Source organism: Lipotes vexillifer, unplaced genomic scaffold (assembly GCF_000442215.2).
Source record: "Lipotes vexillifer unplaced genomic scaffold, Lipotes_vexillifer_v1.1 scaffold914, whole genome shotgun sequence".
Taxonomy (NCBI): Eukaryota; Metazoa; Chordata; class Mammalia; order Artiodactyla; family Lipotidae; genus Lipotes; species Lipotes vexillifer.
Window position 1 is genome coordinate 1,347,082 of NW_006780388.1, and position 22,675 is coordinate 1,369,756.

The following is a 22,675-nucleotide window of genomic DNA, read 5'->3' on the forward strand; positions in this document are numbered from 1 at the left end:
TGCTGAACTCAGTGCCTGCAGCCCCAGGCTGGACTCCCTCCGCATCCTGAGACAGCCACGCCAAAGTGCGCCCTGTCCTCTGTCTGCAGCCTGCAAAGCAATTCCATCAGTGACCTGGGAGTGGCAGCGCTGATGGAAGCCCTCTGCACCAACCAGATGCTCCTCAGCCTCAAGTAAGTCCCTGCCTCCCTCTCCATCTGAGAGCGTCCCTTTGGCCAGGGGGTCTGAAGGGACTTTGGAGCGTGGAAGGAAAGGCTGGTGCTGAGAAGCCCACACCCCTACCCCCAGGGGCCTGTGATGGGGAAGATCTATGGTTGGGCAGCTTGGCTCTGGAGTCTGGCATCCTGTGCTCCCCCTGCTCACTGGAGAGGCAGGGACAGCTCTGGCCCTCAGCTGGCTGTATCTGCAGCTCCCTTCCTACGGGCAAGCCTGTAGGCCCCCAAGCATGCTGGCCTTCCCCTCCCTTCACACCTCTGAGGTCCCGTCATCTTATCCTCTTCCTCCTGGACTGTCTGTCCTACTGCTGACAGTCCTGGGGGTGTGTGGGGACATCCGGCTGGTGAGCCGTCGGAGGGGGACTTCCTAGAGCAGGCTCTTCCCACCTTGGCCCAGGTTCCACCTGGGGCTCTCAGCTTCTCACAGCCTGAGCACCTGGCAGGCCTCCCCTGTCAGTCAGCAGTTCACGGTCCTCTTTCCTCAGCCTGCGAGAAAACTCCATCAGCCCGGAGGGAGCCCAGGATCTGGCTCGCGCTCTCCGCACCAACAGAACCCTGAAGAGCCTGGAGTACGTGAGGGGGGCAGGCTGTGCTTCCTAAGGCTCTTGATGCCACCCAGGGCCTCACTCACCCAGAGCTGGGAGTCGATGGCAGACCCTTGGCGCCCCCGCCATTGTGCGAGAAGAACCTGGTTGGTGGGGGGACTGGGAGACCTGCTGCCCAGTGGCAACCCTGACACAAGTCCCCAGCTCTATGTCGTAAATTACAGGAGAATGAAGTGAGTGGCAACACTCTCCCTGCCCTGACCCCCCTGACCCCCACTCCCTGGCAACAATATATGAGCAAGTGGGAGGGGCTCCCAGAACAGGGATCAGGAATGAGTGAGTCCCCAGGCAGCTCTGTCACCTCCTGGCAGGTGACCTGTCACGGAAGCTCACTGAGCAGAGCCTGCCCCCTGCCCCCCACCCACCGTGGGCTTGCCAGGATGCAGTTCAATGGTCCAGGACACATGCTGGGCACAGCACCTGGTACATTCAAGTACCCCAAGAACGTTAGCCAGGCTATCCCAGGAGACACGATGAAGTCCTGGGGTGGGGGGTCGGGGACAACACGGCAGAGGTCTGGATCCCCCAGTGAGCAAGAACGGGGGCTGCACTGCCAGCTCCCGCTCACTTGCCCCTGTTCCCCTCCTCCCAGCCTAACAGCCAACCTGCTCCACGACCAGGGCACCCAGGCCATCGCAGTGGCAGTGAGAGAAAACTGTGCCCTCACATCCCTTCAGTGAGTCTTTGACGCACCCTCCCTGCCCTGTCCATTTGTCCGCTCACAGAGCTGCAGGACCACACTCAAACCAGGGGAGGAAGAAGGCCAAGTCCAGCTTAGGGCCCCCCACCACCCCACCAGCAACATGGCCTCAGGGCCTTTAGGCTGTGCCCTGCCCCCTGCTCTGCTCCCTGGGGCCGATCCACGGAGAGAGGCCAACGGTGGGAGGTGTGTGCCCACGCTGTGCTTCTGTCACATGCTTCATGCAGGGCCACCTGGAGTCTACTTGAGCCTGTCCCTGTGCCCTCCACTAACCAGAGTGCACGTAGGCCCCTTGGGACTAGCTTGAGGGGGGCTGCAGGCATTCTGCCCACCTTGGTCAGGACCTCGTCCTTCAGGGACCCCATTCCCTGTGGACACTCTCCCAGGAGAAGCCCCTTCTTTCTGGAGCCCCTAGGACCTCCTGGGCTCTGCCCTGGGTCACACAGTCACGTGTGTGTGTCTGCCCAGCCTGCAGTGGAACTTTATCCAGGCCGGCGCCGCCAAGGCCCTGGGACAAGCACTACAGCTCAACACGAGCCTGACCAGCCTTGAGTAAGTGGGGCCTCCGCAGGGGGGGAGAGGGGGCAGGGAAATCTGCAACCTCGGTGCCCACCAGGTGCAAGGCTCACACCCTCAGCACACAGCCTCCTCTGCTCTAAGGCTAGCGGGCAGGTTTCCATCTCATCTGCTATTTTAAAAAAAGCAGCTTTGTTGAGGGCTTCCCTGGTGGCGCAGTGGTTGAGTCCGCCTGCCGATGCAGGGGACATGGGTTCGTGCCCCGGTCTGGGAGGATCCCACATGCCGCAGAGCGGCTGGGCCCGTGAGCCATGGCCGCTGAGCCTGCGTGTCTGGAGCCTGTACCCCGCAGCGGGAGGGGCCGCAACAGTGAGAGGTCCACATACCGCAAAAGAACCCCAAAAGACAAAAAAACAGCTTTGTCGAGATATAATACACCCATTTAAGGTGTACACGTCGCTGGTTTCTAGTATATTCACAGAGTTGTGCAATATCACTGCAATCAATTTTAGGACCTTTCAATCACCCCAAAAGAAATTTCATACTCATTAACAGTCACTCCCCATTCCCCCACCCCCAACCAAGTCCCCCAGTTCCCTAATCTACTGTCTCTATGGATTTACCCGTTTTGGACATTTCATGTAAATGAAGTCTTTCGTGACTCACGTCTTTCATTTAGTATAATGTTTTCAAGGTTCATCTGCATTGCAGCATGTATCAGTACTTCATTCCTTTTTATGAGTAAATAATATTTCACTGCATGGATAGACATGTTTATCCACTCACCCACTGATGGACACTTGGGTTGTTTCCACTTTTTGGCTATTATGAATAATGCTGCTGTGAGCATTTATGCGGAAGTTTCCATGTGGACACATGCTTTTAATTCTCTTGTGTGTACATCTGGGAGCAGAACTGCTGGGTCAGATGGTCACTCCATGTTTAACCTTTGAGCCTCATCTGCTTTTCATGCTGAATACTTCTCCCTCAACTTCCAAGATATTCCTTGTCTGGCTGGTCCTCCCGTTTGACTCTGAATATGGTACTCCTCAAGGTTCTGTCCTGGGTCATCTTCCCTTGAATGATGTCTCTTTCTAGAAGCTCCTCCTCACCCAGGGTTCCAATTCCCTTCAAAGTCCTGGTGGCCCCCACATCTACAGCTCAGACCTCTCTCCTGAGCTCCAGACCCACATGTCCACTGCCCACTCCACTTCCCCACTGACTTATCTCCCCAAGTCTGCTTCTTGGTTCCTCACCTTGTGAGGGGATCCAGCAACCAACCGTGCAAGCTAGAAACATCGCCTTCTCACTTCCCACCTCCACCCCATCTCCAAATCCTGTCAATTCTTCCCCCAGTGTTCCACCCACCCACCCTCTACCCTCACGGCCACTGTCCAGGCCGCCAGCAGCACTCACCTGCATCACTGCCACAGCCTCCACATCCGTCCATCCTCATACTGCTGGCCAAAGATCTTTCCCAAACGTAAATCTGTTCCCATCCTAGATAAGATGTTTAAATGGCTGCCTGGTGCCTGCAGAGTGAAGTCCAACCCTTAGCGTGGCTTCCAAGGCCCCTAAAGATGTTTCCTTTGCACCCCCTCGGCCTAATTACACACTCCCAACAACTCAACTCGATTTCTTTGGGTTCCTTAGACGTGCCAGGCCCTCCCCCCTCTCTCACCTGCAGGTTTGGTTTAGACCTATTTCTGCTGGGCAGCCTCTGTGACCACACTGGGGAAGGAGACTCCACAGGGCCCTCCCAGCACCCTGCAGTTGGTAACTCTCATCTCATAGGTCTCCCCACCTGAGTTCCAAGAAGCTGGAACTGGGCTTGCTGGCACCCAACATACTCAAATGTCTGTTAAAATTATCACTGCAAATTGCTCCTTCAAACATACCAACGACCACTTGAACTAAACTCTTAATCATTTATTGCTCCAGGGCCTGCCACTTTCCTCCAATGTGGAGGGAAAGGGGGGAAAAAAGATGTAAAACACTGACCAGCAAGAATGGCCCGAGGATTGAGCGCTTTTTCTGGATGGCTTTGCAAAGCACACCAAGCTCTTATTGACAGTATGTCCACATGTCCCTTTTCTGGTTTGGCTCTGACGGTCCAGACTCATGCAGACCCCAGACCCCTGAGCACATGCATTAGGTGGCCACGGGGCTGCAGTGGCCACACAGGAGGCACAGTGATCCCCAGGGTGACCCCGGGAAGATGGTCTGCTATGGTGTGTGTGGTCTGATTTAAATCTAGAAGGTCCACGCTCAGCATGTCCTGCCACAGCGCTGGCCCCTGTTCCATGCACCCAGAGTTCAGGCTCTATGTTCAGTTTACAGGAAAACGCCATTGGGGACGAAGGCGCTTCTGCAGTGGCCAGTGCGCTAAAGGCGAACACAGCCCTCACTGCTCTCTAGTAAGTCCTGATATGTACAGCAGCCCAGGAAGCTGGCCCTTAACCACCCTTTCACATTAACCGTCGTTTTTGTTTCCTAGTCAAGGAAGGTGGGTTTGATTTTCCTAATATTAGCAACTGGGTCACTGGACATCTAGAAAGAACTAGGGGTGCAGGGAGTATTACCCCCCAAACTCTCCAGGAGACCACCTCTACTTCCTATATCCATAGCATCCAGATCCCTGTCTAGCATCAGTGCAGATAGGAGATGCAGCGTTCTTTGGACAGACTAGGGCCAACAACTTTCAGTGCTATTTCACCACTTTCAGCCCTAAGTCAAGGGGTAGTGGAAATGAAGGGCAAGTATGGATGCAGTTGGACCTGGGTGGGTGTGAGGGCCAGAGAAGCTGCCTGTCTGTGTTGACTGCATCTCCTTTTACAGTCTCCAGGTGGCCTCCATTGCTGCCCCTGGGGCCCAAGCACTCGGGGAGGCCCTGGCTGTGAACAGAACCTTGGAGATTCTTGAGTAAGTATTCCAGTCTCTGGCTACAGCCTCTTGCCCAAATAAACCAAGATGTTGACTCGAAATGAATAGATATGGAAGGGGGAAATGTACACGGAAACTCCCAAATCATTTAAATATCTTCATGTAGATCGGGCAGGCCCCAGCTTCCCCAACCCCATGTCACCCCTTTTCCTGGGAGTCACTTGTTGGTCCTCTCCTTGGCCTTGCCCAGGCTGAACATGTTCCCAGGCCTGAGGTGGCCAGTGGCCACTGACCCGGTCTGTGAGAAGATCAAACCTGGGGCCCCAATCTCTGTGGGGCTCTCAGGATGTCTGGGTCATCCCTGCTCCTGCAGTTCTGTGGCTCTGAGCACACGGGCACCGCTGGATGGAGGGTTGCCGCTCCGGTCTGGGCCCAGCTCTTTCTTTGGAATGAAAACGGAGGATAAGCGTTCCAACACCACCAGGTTGGGCCGGCCACCAGGTTGGGCCGGCCTCACCCCTCCCTGCATCCTGCTCCCCAGAGCCAATTTCCATTCTGTGCTCAGGAGTGAGGAAGGAGCAACCTCACTGTACTGCCACCCCTCCGTGGTTACTAAGTAACTCATGCTCACCTGAAGAGGTACTGTGTTCACCTCTCAGCTGTCACTGTGCCTTAGGGTTCCCGTCTTTCCCAACAGCTTAAGAGGAAATGCCATTGGGGTGGCTGGAGCCAAAGCCCTGGCAAATGCTCTGAAGGTCAACTCAAGTCTCCGAAGACTCAAGTGAGTGGTTGTATAGACCTACCTGCGCCTTAAAACAGCAGAGTTCTTCTCTTCTGGAACCTCCCCCGTGGCATAAGACGCGCTTGATTTCCTCTGTAGCTGCTTCCTTCCGAGTACAAATAGCTGACACTATTCTGATTACTATAGTCCATATTGTGGATGGGTTTGTTCACTTCTGCATTTTTGGTCTTATGTCCTCCATGGCACCTGGACGAGACAACCTGGCAGCCTGCAGACACAGGTCTCGGGGTTAAATGCCACTTCGCTGTTGCTATGGCGCCTGTGGACAAATCAGTCTCAGACAAGATAGTGCAGTGCTGCTTCCTGGGGAGTGTTCTTCTGTCCTGAATGGCTCACTGTGGTGTCTCCATCTTTTCTCTACCTAGTCTCCAAGAGAATTCCTTGGGAATGGATGGGGCGATATGTGTTGCCACCGCACTGTCTGGAAACCATGGGCTACGGCACATCAAGTGAGTGGGGCTCGGCAGCATGTGCCTGTTCCTGCCATCCTTGGTCACCCTTAGAACTGCTCCCAGGGCAGACAGACCCTGCCTTCTGCCTGAGTCTCGGAGCCAGCCGACTCCCAGGCCCCTCAGCAGCTCTGCAAGGGAACTCAGTATAAGAGGGAGCCATGCTGAGCCTTGTCCACAGGAGGAATCCTGGAAGCACAAAGGTTTCACACTGGGTTCTGCATTTTATGTAGTGACCATCTGTGCTTTACTAATGAGAATCTTCAGGCCTCCAGCCTTTCAGTCTATTTCTCAAGCCCTGTCTTAATCCTTCTCTTCTAGTCTCCAGGGAAATCACATTGGAGAATCTGGTGCCAGGATGATCTCAGAGGCTGTCAAGACAAATGCCTCCTCGTGCACTGTTGAAATGTGAGCAAAACAAGTTCTTGGTGGACCAGGCAGAAGAACGGCAGAGACACAGCTGGAAGCTTTCCAACAAAAAAACCACTTTCCAGGGTGCCTTCCTGTGTTCCGGGAATGATGCTGACCTGCAGGAGAGCTGGTCTCCTGCAAGGAGGCAGGAGTGGCGCTGCCAAAGGAGGACACAAGCACCTCTCCTGGTCCAGGGTCAGTCCAGGCAGGGGAGCGATGAACACTGTGCTACAGCACAAGGAAAGGAGGGTCTTCCTCCAAGAGGATCAGGGACAGGCCTCAGAACTCAGCAAGTAAGAAGCCAGTCGGAGCCATTTATATCCTGAGGTCTTCATGTGCCCCTACTTTTTCTTATCATTACTGCCCTATTCCACTGACCTGGCAAAAATCATCCCCCTCACTCTGAAATGAGTTGCCATCTTCAAGCCCATGAAGAGTATCAATCTGGCATCCGTGACAGAGGGGACCTCTCTTTCTTTTCTCAAGACGAAAAACAGGTTTTAGGAGTATGATCCTTAGAGTCATATGGAAAAATTATGAAAAAATTTTAAAGAGAAATGAAGGCTTCAATTATAGGATTCTGGAGACAGACAAAAAAAGTTCTCCAAGGTTTTTGCCATCTTTTACCCATTACAAAATCTCTGATTTTGTCCGCTATATGTCATTTGGAATCTGGCATAGTGGTTATCAACGGCACATTAAATGTCAATGCCATAATATATATTAGGCTTCCCAAAGCACTACTGTGGCTACAGCCTCCCCGTAAGGGCAAGAAAGCCGAGCTTCCATGTGGCATAAATTCCCTCAGATATCTGTCCGTGTTGAAAGGAAAAATATTCCAAACGGACATCACAGCTCTCATCAACTAACTAACCAAGGAAAGTGCTTATGAAAATTATAAAATAATTATCACTTTTAAATTTGAATAGGAACTATGTTCCAAATGTTCCTTTAAAAATGAGTATTTGGGGGCTTCCCTGGTGGCGCAGTGGTTGAGAGTCCACCTGCCGATGCAGGGGACAGGGGTTCGTGCCCCGGTCTGGGAAGATCCCACAGGCCGTGGAGTGGCTAGGCCTGTGAGCTATGGCCGCTGAGCCTGCGCGTGCATAGCCTGTGCTCCTCAATGGGAGAGGCCACAACAGTGAGAGGCCCGTGTACTGCAAAACAACAACAACAACAAAAAGAGTATTTGGAGCAAGAATCATCATTGGATGATAAAACCATGGATGAAAGCCTATTGAGGAAGAAAATCACACAGTCTCAAAGTATCACCCCACAGAGGGGTATTTACAAAGGTTCCTTAAAAATGGAGACATTTTGGGACTTACCTGGTGGCACAGTGGTTAAGAATCTGCCTGCCAATGCAAGGGACACAGGTTCCCCTGTGTCCCTTCCCCTGGCCGGGGAAGATCCCACATGCCACGGAGCAACTAAGCCTGTGTGCCACAACTACCAAGCCTGAGCTCTAGAGCCCGCGAGCCACAACTACTGAGCCCACGTGCCACAACTACTAAGTCCACATGCCTAGAGCCTGTGCTCCGCAACGAGAGAAGCCACTGCAATGAGAAGCCCGTGCACCACAACAAAGAGTAGCCCCTGCTCGCCATAACTAGAGAAAGCCTGCACACAGCAATGAAGACCCAACACAGCCAAAAATAAATAAATTTATTTTTAAAAAAAAGACATTTTGCAAATGCTGCCTTAGCAAAGTGATTGAACTTAACATCACTCATAATGGGACAAATGGACACCATGTGCCCCCAGTGTGATGCACTGAGAAGGACACATCACTGACTTATTTTATGCTTGCCAAAAATGTCTACCTGAATCTAATCATGAATGAACAGTCAGACAAAATCCAAATGGAGGGGCATTCTGGGGAAAAAAAAGGAAAAACTAGCCTGACCTCTTAAAAAACGTCAACATCATGAAAAATACAAAAGGCTGGGGACTATTTTAAACGAAAGGATATTATTAAAGAGTCATAACAACTTAAGATCTTTGATTGCATGCTAGACTAGAGGGAAAAAATCAGCTATAAAGAACATTATTTGGAAGTTGGGGACATTTGAACATAGGTCTAGTTATAGTCTTTACTGGATTACTGGTTTTGAAAGATATTTTTGCTGGGTATAGAATTCCAGGGTGACAGTTTTTTCTTTCAGCACTTTCAAGATGTTGCTATACTATCTTCTGGTTTGCACTGTTTCTGGCTAAGTTGAGAATGTGACAGACAGTAGTTGCAGTAGCCAAATGCTAGAGAAAGCTGTGCCTTTGCAGGAACCTAGCACTGGAGAAAACTCAGGGGCCAAAGCAGTGGAGAAAAAAGTGTGCTCTCCAGGAACTTCGAAAGCCAGCCACACTGGGAATTGGAAGTAAAGGCCCCTCTTCTCTCCTTCAAAGTCTCTCTAGCACTCTACTGACAGGCTTAACATCTTGCTGGCTAGCAAAGGAGAGATATTTACAACGAATAGCTCCACTATCACAGAGCAGGCCAAAAGGTGAATTTGGAGCTGAGGCAATAAATTGATAATCAACACAATGGGATTTTGGGGGTCTTTTTTGTATTCCATTTTGGACAAACATGCCCTGTGTCTTCAGGATCAGTAATGTTTTCTTCTGCAGTGTCTAATCTGATATTAATCTCAGCTTGCACAGTTGTCCTCTCATTTTTTTAAATCTCTAGCAGTACTGTGTGAGATTTTCTTTCCATCTTCCGTATCTCACAACCTGCTCATGCTTTCCTCTACTGTCTGAATATATGGAATATAGTTATAACTGTTTGAACGTCCCTTTCTACTAATTCTATCAACTGTCATTTTTGTGTCATTTCTTGGTCTGTTTCTTGACTTTTCTTATTATACCTGGTAATTTTTGATTTGATCCCAGACATTGAAAATTTTATCTTGTTGGGTATTGACTATTTTCATATTCCTTAAAATATTCTTGAGCTTTATTCTGGGACACAATTACCTAGAAACAGTTGGAGCCTTTCAAAACTTGCTTTGAAGATTTGCTAGTCAGGATCAGTCATCCTTTAGTCTAGGGCTACTTTGACTCAACTTCTAAGGCAATGTCTCAGTATTCTGGGTACTCTACCTGATGCCCAAGTCAAGAGAACTGTTTTGGGCCGTATCTACAATCGACACTATAGAAATCCAGGTGTAAAAGACCATGAAATCAGCCTTAGCCTTCTTACCCCAAATAGCAGCACCAACCCAAATGGTTATCTGGTGTATATGTTTTCAATATACAACACATATTTAAGCAGAATGGCTCCTAATGCAAACTTTGCTTCATCGTTACACACACAGTCACTCCCTCCCTCTCTCTCTCCCACAGACTCAACCCCTCTCATTCCACAAGCTAGTTCCCTTCAGTTAAAAAGCCATGTTCATTTTCCTCTTTAAAAAAAAAAAAAAGGCCCTCTGCCCCTCCAAAATGTTCTTTGATCCCACTCTTCCCTGGCTCTGCCTTCCCTTTTCACTTATGACCACCCACTTTCTAAATAGTCATCAATACTCACTTCAAATCCCAACCTCTCTTCAACCCTCACCTGCTATCTTGCTTTTCCTTGTTGAGGTCACCAGAGATTTCCTAACTGTCCATTTCAGTGACTTCTCTGACTCAAGCTCACTTATAGCAAGGACCTCACATTGTTCACCTCTCCCTTCTTGGGAAATTCTCCCCTGCCCTGGATTCCATAACATTACCATCTTCCAATCCTTCCACCTTCTCATTACCACTCTTTGAAAAACTAAACGTATTTCTCCTGATTATTAAAGGAAAAATACATTCACTTTAGAAAATCTAGAAAATACTTTCCCAGTCTCTCCTGGCTCCTTGTGGACTCGCCCCTTAGACACAGGCGTTTCTCAGGCTTCCACCCTTAGCTCTCTTCTCATCCCACGTGTTCTCCCCTGAGGAATCTTATACACAAATGATTCTCAAACCTGAATCTCCAGCCCTCATCCCTTTCCTGCCTGTACATTTATCTTTTCAAAAAATTCATTTTCATCAGGACAAAATTGTAGTAATACACAGTTTAAAAAGTCAGAGTACTAGGCTTATAATGGGAAAGAACAATCTCCTGTCCTATTCCTCCCTTTCCTGAATACCTCTCCACCCCAAAGCTAAATGTCATACATACACTAGTTCTTGTTTTATCATTTTAGAGATTATCTATTAACTTTCTATTATGGGAAATGACACTTGTACATGTATCACTGTATGTCCCCACTTTCTGTTTCTCCATCCTTCCAATACAGTTACAGCATGATTCTTGGGTAAATCATTATTTAGTGTTTATTTTATGATTTTATTACTACTGATGATCACCGCTGAGCCATTTTCTTCCTATATAATTTATTGTCCTTTCTAAAATTAAAAGTTGCATCATTTTAAACTTTCTATGTCACTACTGCCTAATTTTTCCAAACGATCTAATAGAAAAGTAAAATCTGAATACTGTTTCCTACAGCCATATCGGTTATCCTGTCAGTTCCATTTTCCCCTAATGACATTACTTCTTGAGCCCTTTGTCTTCCTGCTCCAGTCGCATCCTTATAGAAAGGACTTCTGTTCTGGGTAGGAGGCAGAAGCTTTTAGTTGACTTCCAATTCAGCCAGTCCCTTGTTCTAGCACACATGAGTCCCCTGGGCCAATCTAACAGTTGTGATATTTATGCAGTATGCTGCTAACCTAAAGGGACACACCTTCCTTTCAGACATTTGACACTGATGTTACAGTTTAAAATACTAGTGAAAGATATCTTGTATTTCTTCTTCCTGCCCCAGATAAAAGGGAAACAGTTCTTCAGAATTCCCAATGGACATCCTTGATGGTTATCCCCACCAATAAAAACTGAGGACTTAAAAAGTTCCTTTACATTTTCTGCCAATACATGTATTTTAAAGCATTTTAAGAGGTCCTTTGATTACACAGCAAAAAAACAAAAAAAGCTGTCAGCAATGATCTAAAAGCTAGTTTTTCATTGACCTAATCACACAATCTTCTCTGGGGCCTGAGTCTGCTCTGCTGCTTGACCAAAACCAAATGACACCAAATCGTAAGGCTCCTGCACACATCTGACTCCCGGATCTCTCAGAGCAACAGAAGTACATTAATAATTACGATCCATACTTGAAGCTCCTTTGTTGAAAGACGCTGCTCAAGTAAGGAAACATCAGACCACGCAAGACTCTGCACAAAGTCAGTTAATCAAGGGATGAGGGATGACAAGAAGCAGGTGAGACAATGACTAGCCGCTGCAGCTCTTGCCTCCACCTGTGGACGTGTTATCTGTGGTTTGGGTTGGGCTCCCATGTTAATGCCCATTAGAAGAAAGCATCACATAAGGGAAACAGAAATATAGTTTTTGTTTTTTAAAATAAAAGTCAGGTCAGACTCAGGTAAACCAAAGCTATGTCATTCAAGGAGATGCAATGACTCTCTTGTGCCTTAAAAGCCACAGCATCTGAGGAGGTAATGTGGCTCCCGATACACCTCTTCCCTGTTAGCTTATCGTTTCAAAGATGGCACATCTCAAATTACTGGTGAATTAACTGAATGCTGAATGTTTTTTTATAAAAAGGGGGTAATCTCTTATGTAAAATTGAGGGAAAGACAGAGAAAAAAGCAAAGATAGAAATAACTGTCACATAGTCTCCTGAAATTCACATGTAATATAATAACCCATGAACTCTTCTTGAACAAGTATGTATATGTTATGGTACAAATAAATAATTATACTTTCAAATAAAACAATAATATAAAAATATGGTATTAAATAAATTTATTAAGAGAGAACTTCACAAGTCATCTGACTTTATAAGAGAAATCAATGAAAACTCTGTGCTTTCCATATTAACAAGACAAAACCAAACTCCACCTATCTGTCACTTCTTTCACAGAAGGGAAATTCTTCTAGTGCTATTCCATCAAATTCAATTCTGGTTTTTTTTTTTAGGTCAGAAACATGAATCCGTACCAAAACTTTTTCCTAAATTTGCTCCTTCCTAAGGCGGAATGTCAGCCTTCTGAGAGAAAATGTAGTATATATGATCTGGAGCATCGATCTGTTGCCTGATTTTCAAGAAAAGCTAGTTTTCATCTGAGTTAGCTGACTTTCCTTCAGAAAATTTTAGTTAGTAAAATACATTTAAAGCTTGGTATTAAAGCTTTATTAAAGCTTGGTATTAAAGCTTGGTGAGCATGCAGAAGAAAGAAAATAAAGGCTAGAATCAAAAGCTGATCTAAAATAAACATTCTGAACTGTATGTGATGAGACACTCCCCCACAACTCCTGAAATGAGTCCTGTGCCCAGTTCTAGCCCCAGGTCTGGACTCGAAGGTCCGGCTGACTTTTAGAGGAAAAGTATGACAAAAATAATGGGCAAGACTTACACAGCGTTGGCTGTTATTTCTCAAGGTTTTGTGCTGTGGATGTGCATCACTAAGAACACATGCATTCCCCAAGTTTTAGGAGATAGATAAGGGAAAAAAAATCATCTTTGGGGTTTGCTCCGGTTCTTGTTTAAGCTTTGGAGTGTGTAGAGTAACACACAGGAGGCTAAAGCGGAAACAGGTTTTGCTTCATTAACAATGAGTCCTGCTGGCTTATCTAACAAAATGCCTATTTCCTTCTGACCCTTTAATTTCCCCTTTACCTACAAATCTGAGGGTTTTCAATCTGCCTGGGTCCCTTGGCAAGAAGGTCAGAAGTCATTGTCACTCTCATCCAGGGGCTCAGGTTTCCGGACTCTTTGACTGGGCTTAGCTGGTGAGAGAGCAATGCTCTCGTCCTCCAAATCATCATCGTCTTCATCATCCTCCATGTCAATCTCACTGTCCTCTGAGTCTTCCTACAGGAAAAGACAGCAAATACAGCTGAGGGTCCCGTCCTGCTACTGACATCATGTCAGCAGAGACCCTACCTTGCTTTTTTACTAGTTGCTCAATAACCAGCAACACCCACATGAAGGAAGAGCTTGCCAGAGTAGCAGTCAGGCTGTGGGGGTATAAGAACAGGGCCAGTGTCTATATACTGCCGGCTGAAAAACATATATAAATGTGTCTTCCAACCAGTAACCCTCAAACACCAACAGGCAAGCCAAGGCTGGAGCTGCAAGGTGGCTTTCCCGCCGCCGTCTCAGGAGCACCACTGGATGTGCACAGAAGCTCAATGGAGGCCCAGAGACCCACCTGTGGACAGCAAGAAGGGCAGGGGCTTGGTGGGGGTTGCTTATTTGGGCTTTTGGATAGAAAGCCACTCAGGAAATGGGTGTAAGGAGCAAAATAAAAGACATTCTCTCTTTCAACATCTAGATCAGGGTGACCAACTCAACCAGCTTTTTCATACTGCAAGTCCCGTATCCCCAGTAAACCAGGATGGTCAGTCACTCTATAGAGACCACTCCCACCTGCACACATACATGCTGCAATCTCCTTCTTCTTAAAAACACAAAATAAAAAACCCTAAAATGTAACCCCACCTTCCTTTGCAGCTACTCTGCCCTGTTCTCCTGTGGCCTCACAGCAAACCCCCTGAACGAGCCTGCACTCACGCTATCCCTGCTGGCTCTCCTCTTGCTGCCCTCTAAGCACCCACTAGCCAGGCTCTCACCCCCCCACCCAAGTCCCCCAAGACTGAAACGTTCAATGGACTCAGATCCTATGGGTAATTCTCCGGCCTCCTGTTTGACCCATGGCTGCATCTGACACAGGACTGCTCCTCGTCCCCCAGAACCCCCTTCCTGTGCTCCAGGCCCCCTCCTCTCAGGTGCTCGCCCCACCTCACTTCCTTGTCTTCTCGGTAGAGCCTGCCTGACCGGCTTCCTCGCCCTGACCTCTGCAATACAGGGTCGGCCTTGGGCCTCCTCTCCTCCCTTTCTACTCTCTCCCCGAGCAATCACATCTATCCTCATGGTGGTCTTTGGATGGCTCCCCCAAATTCAATCTCCAGATCAGACCTGACCCTTGAAGTCCTCAACACCAGCATGTGGACATCTAGCAGGCAGCTCACACTGAGAATGTCCAAAACCAGACTCTTGATCTGCTCTCAAGTCCCTTCCTCAGGTCTGCCCCCCTCAGGAAATGAAAACTATGCTTTCAGCCAATTAAGCCACAACCAGGGCATCTCTCTCTTTCTCTAACACCTCATGTCCAATTAACAAAACCTAATGGTTCTCACCTTAGAAACATCCAGAATCTGACCACTTCTCACCAGTCTGCTGCTACCGCCAGCCTCACTCTGAATTAGACCCCTACAAATGCCCCCACCTGGTTCCTCTGAAACTCAGGTCAGCTTTCCTGGGTCTCCAGCACCTCTCCGCTACACTCAGAGAGCACAAGCCCTCGTCACATCCTGCAAAGCTGTGCGTGGCCCCTGCTGCCTCTCCTGCTGCTCCTGCCCCAGTTCGCTCACTCCCAGTCACGCTGCCGCCTCCGGCCCTCGAATTCAGGAACCACGTTTCCTAGTCCTCACTGCCCCACCGCAGCATCACCTTCCTCCTACCACTCAGCCCCCTGCCCAATGTCACCTAATCAGAGACCTTCCCTGACAAATCAGAAGACATCGACCTCCTCCCTCATCCCTGTCACTCTGTCCCCTGAACCTGCTTTATTTTTCTTATCACCATGACCCCGATGCATCTGCTTGATGACCGTTGGAATGTAAGCCTCAAGAAGGCAGGGGCTTTGTTCTGTTCACTGCTGTATTCCCCTAACCCCTAACGGTGCCTGGTACGTAACAGGCACTCAACAAGGACCTGGCAAGTGAATGAGTGAACAGGTGAAGGACAAGCCCCTAAGCCCAGGGGGATGTGTGGAAACAGCCTCCTTGAGATAAATAAGTGGCAACAGGCACAGAGGAGATTTTAAGCTACAAATAAGGCATTTACTCAGAAAAGTAGAAAGCTATACAAATGATCAAACAAATCATAAGAAAAGAGGCCAGTGTCATGAGTTTCCACACCAGACTTTCCCTAATTCTGTCTCAGATGGGTAAGATGGATGGATAGAAGCTATTTAGCCATCCATCCCCTACTTTGTTAAAAAAATTTTGGAGGTAGTCTCTCTGCTTCTCTACAGACTGTCTTCTATGAATTCAAGGCCCTATCTTCTCTGTGCATCTTGCCCAGCAAATCTGAGTGACCTCTCCCCTCCTGTGAATTTCTCTAAAAGTATTCACCATTGGTATCTAATAAATGGAACTGTTGTACAAGAATATCAGCCCACGCTATGTGATGCACTAGTGCCGTGCTCCAGACACACATGGCATTCAGCCTGATGGGAAGTCTGTGATCTCCAACGGTCCAGTCACCTTTGCCTCTTGGGCCTCACAGCCCTGCCAGGGACTCAACAAAGAAGGCACGCCCAGATCGATGGACGGTGCTGCCCAAATAACTGGACCCCAGCAAGGATGCCTTGGTTCCCCATTCCACTGGTTTCCCAGTCAGTTATCCACTCAACAGTGCTCAAGGCATCAGCAACCTGATGTCACACTCCGGGTCCTGGTCTCGAGAGAGAGCCTGCCTTTCAGCTTCCCTCCCCAGAATGGAGCTGAAGAAAAGCCTGGTCTTGACCCCGGCCCTCAGCAGAATCCCTTCTCTTCTAGGTTACAGTCCAGGGGCCTGATAACCTTCCTTGTCTCTTGGCTCAGTGTTCACCCTGCCTCCTCATTAGCACAGGGACCTCTAGGTAACTTCACCACTCACTGTGGAACCCATGTGAGTGGCTTCTTGCCCCAGACACAAGGCATCACTCTTGTGGAAGGCTCTCTGCTGACCTTAAGTGACTCACACACACACAAATGGAGGTGAAAAAGAAAACCAACCTGTTTCTTGGAGCTGGAAGTCTTGCATTTACCTAAGAGAGCTGGTGCTGCTTCCATCTTTGGAAAGTGAGAATGGAAAGAACAATGAGAAGAAAAAAAAAAAGTAGGGCAAGCACGTTCATTTGAAAAGAAAAGAAATGAGCCAACAACTAGCAAAGAAGAGAGTCTAGCTCCTTGGGAGGTCGAACTCTGCCACAAACCCAGCAAAGGGCCGGGCTGAGAAGCAGCACCTCGTGCTAAACTGGTCAGATACACTTAGCTTCTTGGCCAAACTAGCCTACGAGGCTGGCCCAAGATGGCCAAGACCAGGACAGCTCAGGGAGCTGGTCGGGACTCACATCGTCGTCCGAGTCTCCACCATGCATTGTGCCCACAACGTGTTTGCTGGGTCGTCCTGAGAAGAACAAAAGCATGAAGAGAGTATGAAAACCTTGTAGGATACAGGACAGGAAACGGCCTTCAAGATTTGCTTTCCTTTAGAAAACTGGGAAAAAGAAGAATCACATTAAAAAACTGACTTAAGAAAAAAAAAAAACTGACTTAAGTAGGTACTTTCCTGGTGGTCCTGTGGTTAAGGTTCCGTGCTCCCAATGCAGGGGGCCTGGGTTCAATCCCTGGTCAGGGAACTAGATCCCACATGCATGCCAAAACTAAAGATCCTGCATGCCACAAATAAAGATCCCATACGAGGCAACGATGATCCCACGTGCTGCAACTAAGACCCGGCACAGCCAAATACATAAAATAAGTAAATAAATACTTAAAAAAAAATAAAAACAAAAAACTGACTTAAGTAGCATCCAGCTAATCAGAACTGTGATAGTAATAGATTTTCTGCATGTCCACTTTGAAAAAGAGGAAAAGGGCGTTAAAATATAAGCACAAATCATAAATCAGAAAAATAAATATGCATCCTGTAAATATTTTAGGTAAAAATCACTGAATCCCATTATTAGTATACATGCAATAGAACAGATGTGCTCTCTGTTGAAAAAAGAAATATATTCTCCTTTTATGGGCCAGTGTCACTTGTACTTGGATCTACGTCTGAGCTCCAAAAAGTAAAAAAATTTAAGTATCACATTAATTTATCCTTCAAAACACCATCATTATCTAAGTGATTCTCCCCTCCTCCTCTGGAAGTCAATGTTGTCTAGATGAGACTTCTGCAAAAACTCAAGAGCCATCCTTGCTGGGTGAAGGCAGAGGGCTGCACATACCTGAAGGCTGAAAAACGGCCACCGGTGATGCCAGGGCCAGGCCTCAGAAGAAAGGCAGCGAAGGGAGCTCAGAGGAGCTCATTCAGGGCAGGCCTGGAGATGGCCGTCAAGAGCTGTTTATGGACACGCTCCCTTGGTCAGATAAAATGCAACTCTTGTGTTGTTTGAAGAACTTATTTATAGTTTTTGGAAACGAACCCTGTGACTTTACTTCTGCAGGCTGAGTGGTCAGCAGGAGGATTTAGGAAACCAGTGCCCTTACTATGTTCTATTGAGCCAATTCCATACCTTTTTAGAGCCTTGGCCCCCATCTGCAGAATGGGAGTCATAACCTCTAACCTCTATTTATATCATGAAGCTCTTAAAAAATAAAAGGAAGAGAAAGGAATCAGAGCATCTAATTATCCTATAAAAAAATGAAATGTAATAAATAAAAATAGCTGAGCCTATAAGAGAAAGCAGTTAATACAGAAGTTAATATAAAACAATAAAGATGATTTACGACTTAGAAGTATTATATACATAAAAATGTAATTTTGTTCCAAAAATTAACAGGTAGTAGAAATGCTTTATAGGCAAATATAGGGCAATTTAGTATCTATCAAAATAACAATTTATATAACCTTTGACCTAAGAATTCCACTTTTAATGATGCAACCTAAAAAAACACTTGCACATATGCAGAAAGATGTACATACAAAGGAAAGCGTGGAAATACTTAAATATATATCAATATGGAATGCCCAAATAAATTATGGGTACAGCCACAGGATGGAATACTATGCAGCTATCAGAAAGAATGAAGCAAATTTATATTTTACTGACATGGAAAAGGTTCCAGTATATTTAATAATAATTTTAAAAAGCAAGTACAGACCACACACAATCTGGTCCCATTTAGGTTAAAAAATGTTTCAGGTGATCTTTGTGTCCACACCTGAGTGTGTGTGTGTGTGTGCGCGCTCACAAGTGCACACTTGTAAATGTGTGGAAAGGTAATTTGGAAGGACACACCCCAAGCCACTGGCCATGACCCATGTAGGTGAGGGTGTGGGACATGAGGAAGACCCCAGGGGAGCACCCACATTTGCTCCACGTATGTTATTGCTTGAACCTTTTGCAGTAAGAAGGTAGAAACTAGAAGAACCTTTTTTTTTTTTTTTGGCCACACCTCACAGCATGGGGGATCTTAGTTCCTTGGCCAGGGATCAAACCTGTGCCCCCTGCAGTGGGAGCACAGAGTCCTAACTACTGGGCCACCAGGGAATTCCCAGAAGAACTTTTTTTTTAATAGCACAGATGCTCATGTAAGTCCCTTATTTGTGCATTAGTTCTCTGACCATAAGGGATGTAACTGCACTGAGAGCAGTCTGGACCCAAAAAGGGCAGAATTCAGCTGATCAGCAGAGGCAGTGTGTTATGTGACCTCTGTGAGAAGTACCAAACCATAAATAAGACTGGCTATTCTTGGGGCCAAAGGTAAGAGTATTAGCAGCAAAGATGACCACTGACCAGTTTAAGAGCCAAATCCTAGTAGTGGGATTGCTGGGTCATATGGTAGTTCTATTTGTAGTTTTTTTTTTTTTTTTAAAGAAGATGTTGGGGTAGGAGTTTATTAATTAATTTATTTATTTTTGCTGTGTTGGGTCTTCATTTCTGTGCGAGGGCTTTCTCTAGTTGTGGCAAGTGAGGGCCTCTCTTCATCGCGGTGCGCGGGCCTCTCACTATCGCGGCCTCTCTTGTTGCGGAGCACAAGCTCCAGACGCGCCGGCTCAGTAGTTGTGGCTCATGGGCCTAGTTGCTCCGCGGCATGTGGGATCTTCCCAGACCAGGGCTCGAACCCGTGTCCCCTGCATTGGCAGGCGGATTCTCAACCACTGCGCCACCAGGGAAGCCCTATTTGTAGTTTTTTAAGGAACCTCCATACTGTTCTCCACAGTGGCTGTATCAATTTACATTCCCACCAACAGTGTAAGAGGGTTCTACCATATGACCCAGCAATCCCACTACTAGGCATATACCCTGAGAAAACCATAATTCAAAAAGAATCATGTACCAAAATGTTCACTGCAGCTCTATTTACAATAGCCCGGAGATGGAAACAACCTAAGTGTCCATCGTCGGATGAATGGATAAAGAAGATGTGGCACATATATACAATGGAATATTACTCAGCCACAAAAAGAAATGAAACTGAACTATTTGTAATGAGGTGGAGAGACCCAGAGTCTGTCATACAGAGTGAAGTAAGTCAGAAAGAGAGAGACAAATACCGTATGCTAACACATATATATGGAATTTAAGAAAAAAAATGTCATGAAGAACCTAGGGGTGAAACAGGAATAAAGATACAGACTTACTAGAGAATGGACTTGAGGATATGGGGAGGGGGAAGGGTAAACTGTGACAAAGCGAGAGAGAGGCATGGACATATATACATTACAAAACCTAAGGTAGATAGCTAGTGGGAAGCAGCCACATGGCACAGGGAGATCAGCTCGGTGCTTTGTGACCGCCTGGAGGGGTGGGATAGGGAGGGTGGGAAGGAGGGAGACGCAAGCGGGAAGAGATATGGGAACATATGTATATATATAACTGATTCATTTTGTTGTGAAGCTGAAACTAACATACCATTGTAAAGCAATTATACTCCAATAAAGATGTTAAAAAAAAAAAAAAAAAAAAGAGCCAAATCCTGATAAACAACAGGGCAGTGTGCTTACGGGCCTCGAAACCAAGGAGCCCTGACCCAATCCCGGTCGCCAATTCCTGTGACAGGGCATGGGGCGGAGGGCAAGCAAGAGCCACTGTGGTACCTTGCAAGAGTGCCTCCATGGCTGTCCGTGGCCTGGACAGCCGTCTCTCTTCTAGTTCACTGTCGGATTCATCGTCCTCCTGGATGTCAATGTCGGAGTCATCATTACCTGGCAGCGACACAAGTAGGCAAAACAATAGGGCAGCTCCGTCATTGCCTCTAAAACAGCTTCTGTCCAGTAAGGCTCTTGTCAAAAGCCATCTGTGCTTCTGAGCCTTTCTTTTGATGCATTTGATTTTACAAGGCTCTTGGGAGTTGCCTGTAGATACTTAGTGAAGAGTTAATGCAAACAACCACAGGCTAGTTTTTTTATAAACAATTTTCCAAAGCAAGAAAAAAGTGGGTCAGTTATATCAGTTAGAAACATTATTCCAGTATGTAAAACTAAAAATTTGACTAGCCAGCTGTCAAGGTAGCTGAGAGTTCTTCGTTAGTTGGGGGAAAAAAAACATTCTCTGTTCAGTCTCGGGCCATGTTACCAGAACTCAAGCTCCTTGAGGATAACACGAGGGAAGTGGAGCCCACTGAAATAGTCAGCAACTGCACCAGAACAAGCCTGGAGGCAAGAGGGAGATGGGCCAGGAAGGGCCTGTTTGGGCTGCCTGGGAAAGATGGCTACCTGGTGACTGGCAATGAAAATTAGTGCTCGTGATATTCCTCACTGGAGAAAACTCATTATAAAGGTAAAGAAAGGTCATTCTCAGTGCAACGGCCTTTTACATTAATTTCTTAAATACTCCTCTGGAGTCTTGTGCAGGTTGAACATTTCCTAATGTAAACCTACAGAAGGAGAGTTTCCACAGTGGGGAGAAAAAACTTTCACTGCCCAGCCCAACTGCTCTGTGCCCAGAGAGTGACAGAGGTTTTAGAAGGATGGAACTGGAAGAATGCAGTTGCTGTTCTGATCACTGACTCTTAAGACAGTTTGGAAGTAGAGTAATTGTTCACCTACAGAAATGCTTTGTGTAACTGCTGCTGTAAGAGAGTAATGAAATGGCAGCTGCATCTAGCTGGGCACTGAGGGAAAGTTTCCTGCTTCCTTTAGCCCTGGAGAGAAGAGCTGTACTCTACAGCAGGAAGGGGCAAAGCTGGGAGCTGGAGAAAGTGTCAATAAGGGCATCGTGTAAGGACTTCAGTACAATCCATCCGACAACTACCACCTTATAAAAGCTGTTAGAGAGAATGTGATTAGATATTAACTAGATATTAACACAAATTAATGACCACAAAGTGAAATCACTCTTCAGATTAGTTCACTTTTTACTTCCTCCAGGAAAATTATCACATTAAATCCTCACCCCATGCAATATAAAGCAAATGATATCATGAATTTTAAACCAACATTAACACAGGTACCTTGGGCTCAGTACGATTTCTTCTGACAAGTCACAGCAATAGACTGAGGACCAAGCATGTAAACTAAGGTTAATACACACTGACACCGAAATCACCGATTGTCAGTGACACGTTAAAATGAGGATGGCCAACTAGGGTGCCGGGATGATTCAACAGGAAAATAACAGACTTTCCAAAAAGTAGTGCTGGGACAAATGGACAGCCACACACAAAAGAATGAGGTTGGCCCCCTACCTCACACCATATACAAGAATTAACTCAAAATGGGTCAGAGACCTAAATGTAAGAGTTAAAACTATAAAACTCCTAGAAGGAAAAAAAAGGGGTAAACCTTGGTGACCTTGAATTCAGCAGTTTCTTAAATATGACACTAAAAGCACAAGCAACAAAGAAAAAAACTGATAAACTGTACTTCATTAAAACTTTGTACAGCAAAGGACAGCATCAAGAAAGTGAAAAGACAGTCCAGAGAATGACAGAAAATATTTGCAAATCAGAAATGAGATATAAGGGTCTAGTATCTAGAATACATAAGTCAACAATAAAAGGAAAACCCAATTTAAAAATCTGCAAAGGGCTTGAATAGATCTCTCCAAAGAAGATATACAGACAGCCAATAAGCAGATGAAAAGATGCTCCATTTCATGGGCTATCAGAGAAATTCAAATCAAAAACACAATGAAGGGGGCTTCCCTGGTGGCGCAGTGGTTGAGAGTCCACCTGCCGATGCGGGGGACACGGGTTCGTGCCCCGGTCCGGGAAGATCCCACATGCCGCGGGGCGGCTGGGCCCGTGAGCCATGGCCGCTGGGCCTGCGCGTCCGGAGCCTGTGCTCCGCAACGGGAGAGGCCACAGCAGTGAGAGGCCC

General features: G+C 46.9%; 2 protein-coding genes across 3 annotated transcripts in view; one reads left to right on the forward strand and one right to left on the reverse strand.

The window, feature by feature from the left end:
- The window catches only part of NLRC3 (NLR family CARD domain containing 3), a 17,921-nt gene extending 11,339 nt beyond the window's left edge, over positions 1–6,582 (forward strand). Inside the window, exons 9-17 of the mRNA XM_007453487.1 lie at positions 90–173; positions 701–784; positions 1,413–1,496; positions 1,989–2,072; positions 4,370–4,453; positions 4,875–4,958; positions 5,617–5,700; positions 6,087–6,170; positions 6,492–6,582. Of these exons, the coding sequence (XP_007453549.1) occupies positions 90–173; positions 701–784; positions 1,413–1,496; positions 1,989–2,072; positions 4,370–4,453; positions 4,875–4,958; positions 5,617–5,700; positions 6,087–6,170; positions 6,492–6,582 (763 nt within the window). The remainder of the gene's footprint in view (positions 1–89; positions 174–700; positions 785–1,412; positions 1,497–1,988; positions 2,073–4,369; positions 4,454–4,874; positions 4,959–5,616; positions 5,701–6,086; positions 6,171–6,491) is intronic.
- A 6,407-nt stretch (positions 6,583–12,989) lies between these two features.
- IFT38 (intraflagellar transport 38) overlaps positions 12,990–22,675 on the reverse strand; it is a 43,189-nt gene continuing 33,503 nt past the window's right edge. The window contains exons 10-13 of one of the 2 annotated variants that reach the window (XM_007453488.1): positions 20,453–20,560; positions 16,755–16,810; positions 16,417–16,473; positions 13,064–13,444 (exon numbers count right to left, since the gene is read on the reverse strand). In XM_007453488.1, coding sequence (XP_007453550.1) covers positions 13,298–13,444; positions 16,417–16,473; positions 16,755–16,810; positions 20,453–20,560 — 368 coding nt within the window. In that variant the 3' untranslated portion in view covers positions 13,064–13,297. Of the gene's footprint in view, positions 13,445–16,416; positions 16,474–16,754; positions 16,811–20,452; positions 20,561–22,675 lie in introns of both variants that reach the window. The other variant, XM_007453489.1, reaches the window with a different exon arrangement.